Source organism: Lipotes vexillifer, unplaced genomic scaffold (genome assembly GCF_000442215.2).
Source record: "Lipotes vexillifer unplaced genomic scaffold, Lipotes_vexillifer_v1.1 scaffold602, whole genome shotgun sequence".
Lineage (NCBI taxonomy): Eukaryota > Metazoa > Chordata > Mammalia > Artiodactyla > Lipotidae > Lipotes > Lipotes vexillifer.
In genome coordinates this window covers 1,048,718-1,062,126 of record NW_006790307.1, presented here as the reverse complement: position 1 = coordinate 1,062,126, position 13,409 = coordinate 1,048,718, and the positions used below count along the sequence as shown (strand labels likewise).

Genomic DNA, 13,409 nt, shown 5'->3' with positions numbered 1-13,409 from the left:
CAGGAATGAAACAGAGGGTATCACTACAGACCCTGCAGACGTGGAAAGTATAATAAAGGAATAATACGAACAACTCTACGTATATAAATTTCACAACTTAGGTGAAATGGACCAGTGCATGTTTAGAAAATTGAAGCAATAGGGAAGACATTCTATGACATGATTTCCAGCATATTATGACATTTTACAAACATATATTCCCATCTTCTCCCCACCAGACTTTTCTCTCAAGAGCATAGCATTGATTTTTGTATCCCCAGTGCCTAGAATAATACAGAACGATGCCTGGCATATATGTCTCTTTATAATGCTTCAATGAATGGCTAATGGTTAAATATCCATGAAGATATGCTAAAACATTTTTGGTTGAATGTATATTTATCAGAAAGAAAAATCAATAGCCTTTTTAATCTTTTCCCAAAGGTAAGGGCTGTGGTGAGATGTGGCTATATTTGGCATCTGTCTTTTGGCTCAGACTCTCATCTTAATATAGAGTATTAAGTGAAATAACAATTTATATAGAGGTAAACTATTGAACATATATATCCATCTTTGGGAATACATTGTGGTTACTGATTGATCAGAATATATTGCTAATTTCTTAGCTCAAGTTTGGAGTTATTTTTGAAATCCTTAGTTTGTTGTATTTAGAAGTACTGTCGAGGTAATTGAAATGATAATGATGTGTGAACACATTCATATGGTGAATTTTATTATGAAGAGTACAAGATAGTATTAATACTTACTTAGAGCTCAAGACTTGAAAAGGACTGTTGAATATGAAAATACTTCCTGAATTAATGGCAACTCATGAATCAAAATTACGTCAATAGTCATTCTGTTTATTCTGGTTATTCTTTTAAGAGTGGCCAGAAAGTTACCATTTTTCCATCCTTTTAACCTATTTTTGTCTCCCTATTTAAAGTGGGCTTTCTTGAAGGCAGCATATTATTAGATCTTGCTTTTTTATCCTTTCTGATAATCTCTGCCTTTTATTCGGTGTGTTTATGTTAGACTATTTACATTTAATGTGATACAGTTTGGTTTAAATCTGCCATCTTACTCTTTGTTTTCTGTTTGTCTCTTCTGTTTCTTTTTCCCTTTTTTCTCCTTTTATGCCTTCTTTTGGATTAATTCCATATGTTTTTGTGATTTCATCCTACCTCCTTTGGCTTATTGGCTGTGTATCTTTGTTTTGCTAATTTAGTGATTGCTTTAGGGTTTGTAGTATACAACTTTAACTTATCACTCTCTACGTTCTGATAATATTATACTATCTCACATACAATATAAGAACTTTACAAAAGTATGCAGTTGACCCTTGGACAAAGTGGGGTTAGGGGCATTGACCCCTGTGCAATTGAAAATCTGCATATGATTTTATGTGGTTCTGTATCCGTAGATTCAGCCAACCATGGATTGTGTGCTACTGTAGTATGTATGTATTTTTAAAAATCCACATATAAGTGGACACATGCAGTTCAAACCCATGTTGTTCAGGGCTCAACTGTACTTTTGTTTTCGCCTTTCAGTTTTTGTGCTGTGATTGCCATAATTTTACTTCTTTATATGTTTTATTTAAATTCCACAATACATTTGAATTATTTTTTTCATTAAACAGCTGGTTATTTTTTAAAGGGATTTAAATATAAGAATCCTCATATTTACCCATATAGTTACTATTTCCAGTGCTCTTCATTCTTTCATGTGGATCCAGATTTCCATCTGATACCATTTTCCTTCTGCTTGGAGGACATCCTTTAACATATTTGTTATGTGTGTGCTTCTGATAAATTATTTTCAGCTGTTGTATATTTTAAAAGGTTTTTTTTTTCACCTTTGCTTTTGAAATATAGTTTCACTGGGTAAAGAATTTTAGGTTGATAGTTTTTTTCTTTTAGTACTTTAAAGATGTTGCTCTAGTGTCTTCTAGCTTGCACTATCTCTCATGAGAAGTCAGCTGTTATCCTTATCTTTGTTTTTCTGCATGTGATGTGATATTCCTCTTTATCACTGGCTGTAAGCTATTTGATTATGGTGTGCCTTGGTGCATTTCTCTTCGGGTTTCTTGAACTTGGAATTTGTTGAGCTTCATGAATTTGTGGGTTGTTTGTTTTCATAGAAATTGGGAAATTTGGGCCATTATTTCTTTAAAAACATTTACTTACCTCCCCTATCTCTCCTCTCCTTCAGGACTCCTATTATGTGTACATTAAACTGCTTAAAGTTGTCCCATAGCTCACTGGTGCTCTATTCATTTATTTTTTAAACCTTTTTTCTCTGTGTTTCATTGTGTATAATTTCTGTTGCTGTGTCTTCAATGTCACTCCTCTTCTTTTTTCCCCCTGTAGTATCTAATATTTTAATTCTATACAATGTATTTTTTATCACAGACATGTTAGTCTTCATCCCTGAAAGTTTGATTGGGTCTTTTAAGTATTTCATTTGTTTTGTTTAACATGTTTAGTCTGTCTTCTAGCTTCTTGAACATATGAAATACAGTTTAATAACATTTAATCCTTGTCTAATAATGCTTTTATCTCTTCAGGTGAAATGCTGGAACAAATCATAGGCCTCGCTTTATTGTTTCCCGTTTCTGCAGGATCACTGTCTTTTTTGCCTGATGTCCAATGTCTTAAAAATCATTTCACAATTTTTTTCTGGTTTTGTTTTAGTTCTGTCAGGCAGGGTGGTAAATGTGATCCCTGGTACTCTATCTTGATTGAGAGTGGAAGTTCTTTTTCTTTATTTGTATTGTTTCCTCTGCCCCGTCCCAGTTAACCCCAACACAGAAGTCTACACTTAAACATACTCTTCAATAATTTTGAGCTTCATGAAGATAAAGATTACATGTGTTTTTGCTCATGATTATATCTTGAGTACATAATGGCTTCTCAACACATTCTGTTGATTAAATGAATACATACATGTGTATGCAGTTACACTGTTGTGTAAGTAGACACACATGTCTAATATATTAGTTAGGGATGTGCTAGCTTCTTGTAAGGTACCCCTAAATTTTAGTGACTTAATAGAAGTTCATTTTTATTCATTTAACACTTTAAAGCAAATGTTCATAGTTCACAGGCAATTCTTTGTGAAATAATTCGGGGATCTATGTTTCTTCTGTCTTGGATCTTTGTAATCTTTTAGAGTTTTATTATCGTATCTAACCAGTGAAGTGAAAGGAAAAGAAAACTTGGAGAAAGCACACCTGCTTCTAAAAAGCTTTGACTTAGAAGTGATACACATAACTTTTACTTACATTCCATTGGTGTGAACCAGTTTCATGCTGATACTTAAATGTGTGATGGGCTGGGAAATGTAGGCTTTGGTGGAGTAACCACTTACCAGCAACAAATCCATACTGTGTGTAGGGGGAACAACCATGTGGTTATTGATTTTCAGGTGCAGGGATGCCAGAGGTGGTGATGTAGTCCTTCACTTGTTTGGCCTTCTACAGGTCATTGCTGAAGAACAACTTTTGGTGGAATCCTGAGACAGAAGTTGGGTTTTAGTACATCACTTTTAAAATGTAGATTCCTGGAGTCTACCCCAGATTCTCTTGAAACAAAATTATTGTATTGAGGCTTGAGGATATGCATTTTCAATAAACTACGCTATTGATTCTTTTTTATATATATATAAATTTATTTATTTAATTTATTTATTTTTGGCTGTGTTGGGTCTTCGTTGCTGCTAGCGGGCTTTCTCTAGTTGCAGTGAGTGGGGGCTACTTTTTGTTGTGGTGTGTGAACCTCCCATTGTGGTGGCTTCTCTTGTTGTGAAGCATGGGCTCTAGGTGCACGGGCTTTAGTAGTTGTGGCACGCGGGCTCGGTAGTGGTGGCTCACAGACTCTGGAACGCAGACTCGGTAGTTGTGGCTCACGGGCTCAGTTGCTCCACAGCATGTGGGATCTTCCCAGACCAGGGCTCGAACCCATGTCCCCTGCATTGGCAGGTGGATTCTTAACCACTGTGCCACCAGGGAAGCCCTCCTTTTTGTTTTTTAATTGAAGTATAATTGATTTACAATCTTGTGTTAGTTTCTGGTGTACAGCACCCTATTGATTCTTATATTCACTAAAGTGTGAGACCTACTGATACAAGATGTTACTTTCAACTTTTAATTTTTCTTCCTTAAAAGAGAATGAAAATGACTTAGAAAATAAAATCTGGTGGAATAGCTTGCAGCCAGAGAAAGTCATTCAAAACACGTACTCGTACAGATCCATGTTTAGCATGGCCCTACTAACTGTGACCAAGGATGCTTATACCCATTTACTGTGTTCTTTTATGAACAAACATTTCTTGAGTAACCAAAGTTCTCACAGCTTGTATTAGGCCCTGTAGAGGGAAAAATAAATTAGACTTCACCCTACTCTTAAGGTGCTTACTAGTTGGGGAGAAAAGACATGTATGCATGGTGATGTTTCATTGATCCTTAGTTGTACGTTGTCCCTCATTTTAACATCTCTGAAATCAGTATGAGTTTTAAAATTGCTCCCAGCTAGGCAACAGTCATAAGAGTTGTCATTGCCTGCTTGCGTGCTAACTTGCCTGTAGCTGTACATATTTTTATTAAATCAGTTGAATTATGTGAGCTGGGTGCTGAATTACTGGGTTAAATGCCCTAAAAGGATCTCACTATGATAGGACATCAAAACAAAGAGAAAGGTACAAAAGAGAATGACATACAATAAAAATTTGTGTCTCTATCAGTTTAAAAGAGTTCTTCCTATAAGTACAAAATGAAAATTCTAAGTGAAAAAAAAAAAAACCATCAAATCGTAGTGTCATTGCCAGCATTTTTCTTTCTTGATGTATAAAATATTTATTGTAAAATTAATGAGTCTTAAATTTGATGGAATATACTTGATCATAGAGTCCTGATTTTCTGTGTTTGAAATATCCCTCAAATTTCTTTTCTCTAGTACTACTACTCTTAAGTCTGTGTCTCTTGCCTGAAATACTTCAGTAATCAGCTGTCTTCCCTGTCTCCAGTCTTTTTTTTTAAGCTAACCACACTGTTCAAGGTACTGTTTTGAATTGCAGTCTGATTGTCACTGTCCTATCCTTCAGTGACTTCCCATTGCCTTTTAGATGATTTCCCCTTTTCTTTGAAGTAAGTTCCACTTTCTTAGCTAAGGCTTTTCAGGACTCACCATAAACCTAACTTTCTGACATTATCTGTGGCATCCACCCCTCCCCATCTTTAGCCACTGTGGAATACACTGTTTTAGTCTTTACATTTGGCAGGCTCCTACTTTATCTAATATGTGCACATCACTACGATAACCCTTATCAGTTTTCCTTGCGAATCTGTTTAAAGATTTGCTGCCCTCAGTAGGCTATGGCTATGTGAAAAGCATGGACTGGGTCTCATTCCTTTTCTCTTTCGAGCACCTAGATGAATGCCTGATGCATTGTTAGCACGAAATTAATGTTTGTTGAAGGAGTGAATTTCGAATAGCTATTTTACAGTATAAGGTACTGATAATGAAAAGTACAAATGACATTCTAAAAAGTATTCACGTGAAATACAAATTTGAGTTCATATGGGTAGATTGATTTAGACCTAGAAGCATAAAGATAAAGAGAGATTTATGCCCAGTCCAGGTGGATGAGATCAAATTGGGGAATGAAACAGGAATGAATCAGACCAGTTTAACTCTAGTTTTAGAGTATGGATCAAGGGTAATAACTCTGAAAAGGGAAACTGAGCACATATTTTAGAGGGTCTTTAGTATCAGGGTGAGGTTTACTTTTGTAAATGGTAGGGGATGATTCAAGAATTTGTCTTTGTGAATGACATATGTATTGCTCTGAGGATTGGAAACTTCTCAAGGGGACAGTATCTTACTTGGTTTTGTATCCTGAGGGATTACTGTAGTACCTACATAGTAGGAAATGTTGAATGAATTGACTTAGTTTTCATATATAATTATAAAATTGTGAAATTTTAGAATTCAGAAGGATCTGGAATTAAACGTATGCATTTACAGAGTTATAAATTAACTCAGGGAGAATTGGCATCTTTATGATGACTTTCTATTCAAGAACATAATACGTCTTTCTTCCTATTTATTTAGGTCTACTTTTGTATTTTGTATTTGAGAGTATTCCATTTTGTGTTGTAGTCTTTAGCATTATGAAGTTTCCTTTATCTACTTTAATGACTTTTGCCCTGCCTAGTCTGATACCAATTTTGAGGTCTTTGTTTTGTTTTTATTTGTATTATATTTTTTAGTGCACTTCTATCCATCCTTTTATTTTTAATCTGTCTGAATCACTTAGTTTTAGGTGTGTCTCTTGTATAGAGAATAGAGATGGATTTTGCTTTTTTAGCCGATCTGAAAATCATTTTCTTTTAATAAGTGAGTTGCACACATTTGTATTTATTGATAAGTATTCTGCATTGGGGCTTGTTTCTGTCACATAGCTTTCAAATGTCTAGTCTATGAATACAATTCTTTTCACTATGTGCTCTGTTTTCTTTGTGCCCTCTTTTTTTCCTATTTGGTATTTTGGAAGGTTTGATTTCCAGTATAGTTATTACCTTTAATCAAAGAATTTCTCTTAGCCTTTCTTTAGGTACTGACTTTGCTTCCTACTATAAGCAATACCATAAAATTATCTAGTAACTATTTCTTTCCTTCTCCTCTATCATTTAATTTTAGTTAAAGGTATTATCTTAATGTTAATCTCTATGGTGTTAATAAATATGTTTAGGTTTATACTAATTGATTTGTGAGCCTCAAGTTATATCCCTTTATTCCCAGTTTATATTTAAGAAGTTAGTGAATTTAGTTTCTCCTTTTTTTTTTTTTTTGCGGTACGCGGGCCCCTCACTGCTGTGGCCTCTCCCGTTGTGGAGCACAGGCTCCGGACGCGCAGGCTCAGCGGCCATGGCTCACGGACCCAGCCACTCCACGGCATGCGGGATCCTCCCAGACCGGGGCACGAACCCGCGTCCCCTGCATCAGCAGGCGGACCCCCAACCACTGAGCCACCAGGGAAGCCCTGTTGTTGTTTTTTTTGTGTGTGTTATTTTTACGTTTCTAAAACTTATAACATTTATGTAACTGTTTTCTCAACTTTATCCCCATTAAAAAAAACAGACTTTTTTTAGAGCAATTTTAAGCTCATAGCAGAAATTGAGAGGAAAGTGCAGAGTTGCTATATATCCCCTTTCCCCACGTATGCATAGCCACTCCCACTATCAACATCCTACCCCAGAATGGTACATTTGTTACTGTTGGTGAACCTCTATTGACATGTTATTATCCCCCATTTACTTTAGTGTTTACATTAGGGTTCACTCTTGGTGTTGTACATTCTGTGGATTTTGACAAAAATATAATAATATGTATCTATCATTATAGGATCATATGGAACAGTTTCACTGTCCTGAAAATCCTCTCTGCTCTACCTATTCATCCCTCCCTACCCCTCAGTCCCTGGCCGCCCACTGATGTTTGTACCATCTCTATAGTTTTCCCTTTTTCAGAATGTCACGTACTTGGAGTCATACAGTATGTAGCCTTTTCAGATTGAAGTCTTTTATTTAGTTATGCATTTATTTTCCTCCATGTCTTTTCATGGCTTGATAGCTCATTTCCACTTAATGCTGAGTAATGCTTTGTTATTTGGATGTACAAAAGTTTAATTATTCATTTACTTACTGAAGGATATTTGGTTGCTTCCAAGTTTTGGCAATTATGAATGTATAAACATCTTTGTGCAGGCTTTTGTGTAGATACAAGTTTTCATATACTTTGGGTAAATACCAAGGTGTATGATTGCTGGATAGTGTGGTAAGAGTATGTTTGGTTTTGTAAAAAATTGCAAGCTGTCTTCCAAAGTGGCTGTACCATCTTGTATTCCCACCAGCAATGCATGAGAATTCGTGTTGCTCTCCATCCTTGTCAGTATATACTGTTCTCAGTGTTTTGGTTTTTGGCCATTCTGATAGGTATATGGTGGTATCTCATTGTTGTCGTTTGCATTTCCCTGATGACATGTAATATGGAATGTCTTTTCATATGCTTATTTGCCATTTGTATATCTTTGGTGAGGTGTCTGTTCAGATCTTTTGCACATTTTTTAATCAGATTGTTTTCTTACTAAGAATTCTTTGTATATTTTGGTTAACAGTCCTTTATCAGATGTCTTGTGCAAATATTTTCTCCCAGTCTGTGGCTTGTCTTTTCATTCTTGTGTATTCCCGTCTTCTAGTTGTAGTTCCACAGTTAAATACATTTGCTTCTCACTCCTAGTTCTTAATGATAAAGCTTCTCCATTTTTTTTTTCCAGTTTTTTTCTTGATTACATGAAACTCATTTGCTGCTTGATAACTCAGCCAGGCTCATGGGGGATATATTTTCTAAAGTTTTACAGTTTTATAATTTTCTGTCTCTGGTCTGACATTTGAAGGATACTTTGGCTGGATATAAAATCCTCAACTCACATTTTTTTCCCTTGAGTATCTTAAAAATGTGATTCCATTGTTTTCTAGCATAAAATGCTGTTGAAATTTGATACCTATCTGATTTTCTTTCCCTTGTATCAATAGTTGACTTGGCTTTATGTTTAACTTTTTTATTATGGTAACTTCACATATCTTCTGTTTGTTTGTTTTTCATGTTTAAATGAATTGGATTTCCCAGGATTATTAGGAAGAGATTCCTGTGAACGAGTAGGATAAACCAGGATAGCTCTCTCAGTCTCATGTTCCAGGGCTTTCCCTTCTGTTGTTGTTGGTGTATCTGTGTAGCCACTTCTGTCTCTCAGTGGTAAGCCTTGTTCAAGGTTTTCTTGAGAAGGTGGTTCAAGATGATGGTGTTGGAAGATCCTGAACCCACCTCCTCCCATGGACACACCAGATCTACAGCCACATATGGAATAATTCCCTCTGAAAAAGAACTAGTTGAACAGCTTCTCCACACAAAGGATAAAAAGGCCACATAGAGACAAGTAGGAGAGGCAGACATGCAGTCTCACCAGGAATCCCACCCCTGGTACGGCTGACCCACAATCAGGAGGGATCTCACAAACACAGAGCTTCTCCCTGAGAAGCAAGGGGTTTGTGCCCCACATCAGGCACCTTGGGGCCTGCACTGGAGAGATGAACCCCCAAAATGTTTGGCTTTGAAAACCAATGGGGCTTACGTCCAGGAGACCCAAAAGGCTGTAGGGAACTGAGATTTCACTCTTAAAGGCTCACACGCAGACTCTCTTACCCTGGGACCCAGCACAAAAGCAGCAGTTTGAAAAGTGCCTAGACCATAAGTGAGGAGATTCATCTGCTAATCTTAAAGCATCCGCCAGAGCGGGAGGGGCTTATTGGGACTCTATCTGGGGATGGAAATGCTGGCAGGCTCTGTTTTTGCATTCTCTATCTTGCAAGCACTGGCAGGTGCCATTTATGCTCTCTCCCTCTACCTTGCTAGTGTTCTCCATCCCTGTGCTCTCCCACAGCCTCAGGAAAGCCAGTGGGCACACACCACCCCCTTGCTCTCCTGCAGCCCTGCTAAAGTCAGTGGGTGTACACAGTCCACACAGAGCCTTGAATGCCTGGCTCTAGAGGCAAGAGGGGGGCTTGTGGTTTTGGGGCCCCATGGGCCCCAAAAACTGAACCTGTTGGAGAGACAGTTCTTGGCAGACTGCCATCCCCAGGGTATGGCATAGATAGCTGACTGAAACACACTCCCAGTCTTCCTGTGAAAAATCCTGTTTACTTGCCCTAGAGCTTCAGCCTGTTCTGAAGGGCATGGCATGTTCTCAGGGAATGTAAGCCAGGTGATGCCATCTTTGCTATCTCCCTTGGCCTTGCTACAGCTCCCAGGTACCTCCCAGAAAGGAGCTTGAGCACTTGTCTGGAGCCCTGATTTTTGCAACCGTTGCCAAGGGGACACCTCAAGATCACCTGGTCTGGAGGCTGGCGAGGTTTTCAATTGTGGTCCTGTGGGACTGTGTATATTTTCATACTTTAAAAGCTGCTGCCTAAGGGTCTGGCTTCTCATCAACTTGAAACTAGATGCTGATTAAGGTCCCGCCCTTTGGAACACTGACAGGTCTTGGCAAACCCTCACAACTGGGACCTGTCAAGAATAAATCAGGCTGCCTAGATAGTCACAAAGGTTCAAGAGACAACCAAGAACTAGGACTTGAATAGTAAAGTTCATTTTTTATTTATTTATTTATTTTGTGGTATGTGGGCCTCTCACTGTTGCGGCCTCTCCCGTTGTGGAGCACAGGCTCTGGACGCGTAGGCTCAGAGGCCATGGCCCACGGGCCCAGCCGCTCTGCAGCATGTGGGATCCTCCCAGACCGGGGCACGAACCCGTGTCCCCTGCATCGGCAGGCGGACTCTCAACCACTGCGCCACCAGGGAAGCCCAAGTTCATTTTTTAAATGAGGCCACTCCTCCAAGACTGGGAAAGGGAGCTGTTTTGCATAATACATGTAAACAAACACAGAGAGTCAAAATTAGGAAACAGAGAAATATATTCCAAATGAAAGAACAAGGTAAAACCACAGAAAATAACTTTAATGAAACAGAAAAGTAATTTACCTGATAAAGAGTTCAAAATAATGGTCTCACCAAACCTGGGAGAAGAATGGATGAACATAGTGGGAACTTCAACAGAGAGGTAGAAAATATAAGAAAGTACCAAACACAGGTCACAGAGCCAAAGAATCTAATAATAGAACTGAAAAATACACTAGAGGGGTTCAACAAGAGGACAGATGATGAAGAAGAAGAAAGCATCAGTGATCTGGAAGACAGGGCAGTAGAACTCAGCCAAATAGAGCAGCAAAAAGAAAAAAGAATGAAAAAAAGTGAAGGTAGCTTAAGGGGCCTGTGGAACACTATCAAGTGGAACAACATTCACTTTATAGGGGTCCCAGAGGAGAAGGGAGACAGGAGTGGGCAGAGAACTTTTTGAAGAAATAATGGCTGAAAACTTCCTCAACCTGGGGAAGGAAACAGGTATCCAGGTCCAGGAAACACAGAGAGTTCGAAAAAAGAACTCAAAGAGACACCAAGACATATTATAATCAAAATGTCAGAAGTTAAAGAGAATATCAAAATCAGCAAGTGAAAACCAGCTTGTTACATACAAGGGAACTCCCAAAAGAATTACCAGCAGAAACTTTGCAGGCCAGCAGGGACTGGCATGATACATTCAAAGTGCTGAAAGGAAAAAACTTTCAGCCAAGAATACTCTACCCAGCAAGATTATAATTCACAATTGAAGGAGAGATCAACAGGTTTCCAGACAAGTAAAAGCTAAAGGAGTTCACCATTATACCAGCCTTCTAAGAAATGTAAAAGGACTTCATTAAAGCTGAAAAGAAAAGGCACTAATTAATAACAAGAAAACCCATGAAAGTGAAAGAAGGTTTTCTCCATCAGCCTAGTGTCTCTGTGCTTAGTGTTACCTCCTAAGATATTTCTTTTTTCTAATAATATTTCCAGTGATCTGTTTCCTTTGGAACCTTGCCACTCCTTCCTCCTTTAATATCTGAACCTTCTCTCTTGCTATCTCCATTATTCCCGTCCTGCAATTTGGTTTTATATTCCAAGAGTCCTCCCCTTGTGGTGGGGCTCTGTCCTTGTGGAAAGGTCTCTGCTGGATGCTTTGAGATTCCTGAGTGTTTAGAGCTTCACTGTACTGTTAGCTGCCTCTGTACTGCGTATGATTTTTGCACTCATCTCTAACTTGGAGCCTGTGAAAACCCTTCCCTTTTTGTCCATTTGTTCTCACATTTTTTTCTTCCAGTTTTTACCAAGGGTATAGTCCTCTGCTTTGGGGGCATTTGTAATGATTTTTGGGTTCTGAGGCTTTATACAGTATCTCTGTAGTCCCTTTCACTCCCTGCTGCTCCCTTCCACACAGTGACTGATCCTGTGGTCTGGGCAGTGTAGCCACATTTTCTCATGGTCTAAGATATGTGGGGATTTTCTTTTACTTAGTTTTGTTGAAGATGTAGTCATTTGGTTCTTCTGATATCCCAGTTGGAATATTTGGTTGTCAGGAATTATCAGGGGATTCAAAAACTATGCTGCCACCACAATTACAGAATAACTGTATTTGTGGCTGATATATAGAGAGTTTGGATTTTTTTTTAATCTCTAAGTTTGAAAGATAAATTTAGGGTAACATAAAATTGCATATTTAACATCTTAATAAAGGAATTTTTAGCATCTATTTATGACCTATTGAGGAGTTACGTATAAATGTAGGATTTTTGTCATTAATATTCTTCTTAATTTTAAATGTAATATGTATTGTTTGCCTGTGGTTGCAGTGTTAAATGGGTATAGTCTCCTAATGGAAATTTTAGACTAATTGCAGTATGGTACATGGAATTATAGGTAAACAATTTTTAAAGTAAACATGAAAAAACTTCACTGAACATTTATTGAAATGAATCAGCATAATTGAAGAAATTCCTTGGTTGATAGAAATAAATATGTTCAGAGAAAAGTTAAGGAAAAAAGAATAAAGTTATTTAATTGTTTATTTTCACATGTAATGAATAATTATACTTAACCTTTGGATATTTTATGAAAAAACATGAAAATTTAATATGTGAGTTAGAATTATTTGTAATTTTAGACTTGCCTGATTGTTTCCACATAGCAAGTGCTAAATAAACACTTTCAGTGCGAATGTTGTAGGAGGGGGCAGTATTAATATTTTGTAATTTTATTAGTAAAAATTGTATAGTCTGCTGAATCTAACTTCGAACTTTGGAAATAAAAAATAAAACGATCAATTTCTCATAGGAACTGAAGTTAAAAGATGAAGAGTGTGAGAGGCTTTCTAAAGTACGAGATCAACTTGGACAGGAATTGGAGGAACTCACAGCTAGTCTATTTGAGGTTGGTCTGTTTACATCTTGGCCAAGAGCAACGTCATGGTTTTTATATATTGATAGATTTGTTTTATGAGGGAATCTTGAAAAGGATATGCTTAGCTTCATGCATATTTATAAGTCCTCTAAAAAGATAAAATCTTTAAGAAATGTAAAGTCTACAACTTAAAATGATATGAAAAGAAAAAAACACTATGGGTTACCAGAATCAGGTGGTTTAAAAATGTGTATGTGGAAAGAAAGGAGGTGAATTTTAATTTTGATTTTACCAACTATTTAGGGGCTGCTTTAGAGTATCTTTATATGATTCCGTAACAGATGGCAAACCCTTGAGGTAGTCTTCTGATAGGGGATGATTTGAGGAAGGTTAGAAGGCACACATCTTTATTTCCAGCCTGCCACAGGATCAAAATTCCTACCCAGTTCAAGCAGTCTTTCTCAGTAGGGGGGGGCCATTGACTTCGTTGGACATTTAGAATCCTTGGTGTATTAGGGTTTTCCAAGAAACAGAACCAATAGGA

General features: G+C 37.5%; 1 protein-coding gene across 4 annotated transcripts in view; it reads left to right on the top strand.

The window, feature by feature from the left end:
- Positions 1-13,409, top strand: part of RAB3IP (RAB3A interacting protein) — a 49,993-nt gene that overhangs the window by 15,327 nt on the left and 21,257 nt on the right. For all 4 annotated transcript variants that reach the window (XM_007463545.1, XM_007463547.1, XM_007463546.1 and 1 more), the window contains exon 4: positions 12,800-12,895. In XM_007463545.1, the coding sequence (XP_007463607.1) occupies positions 12,800-12,895 (96 nt within the window). The remainder of the gene's footprint in view (positions 1-12,799; positions 12,896-13,409) is intronic.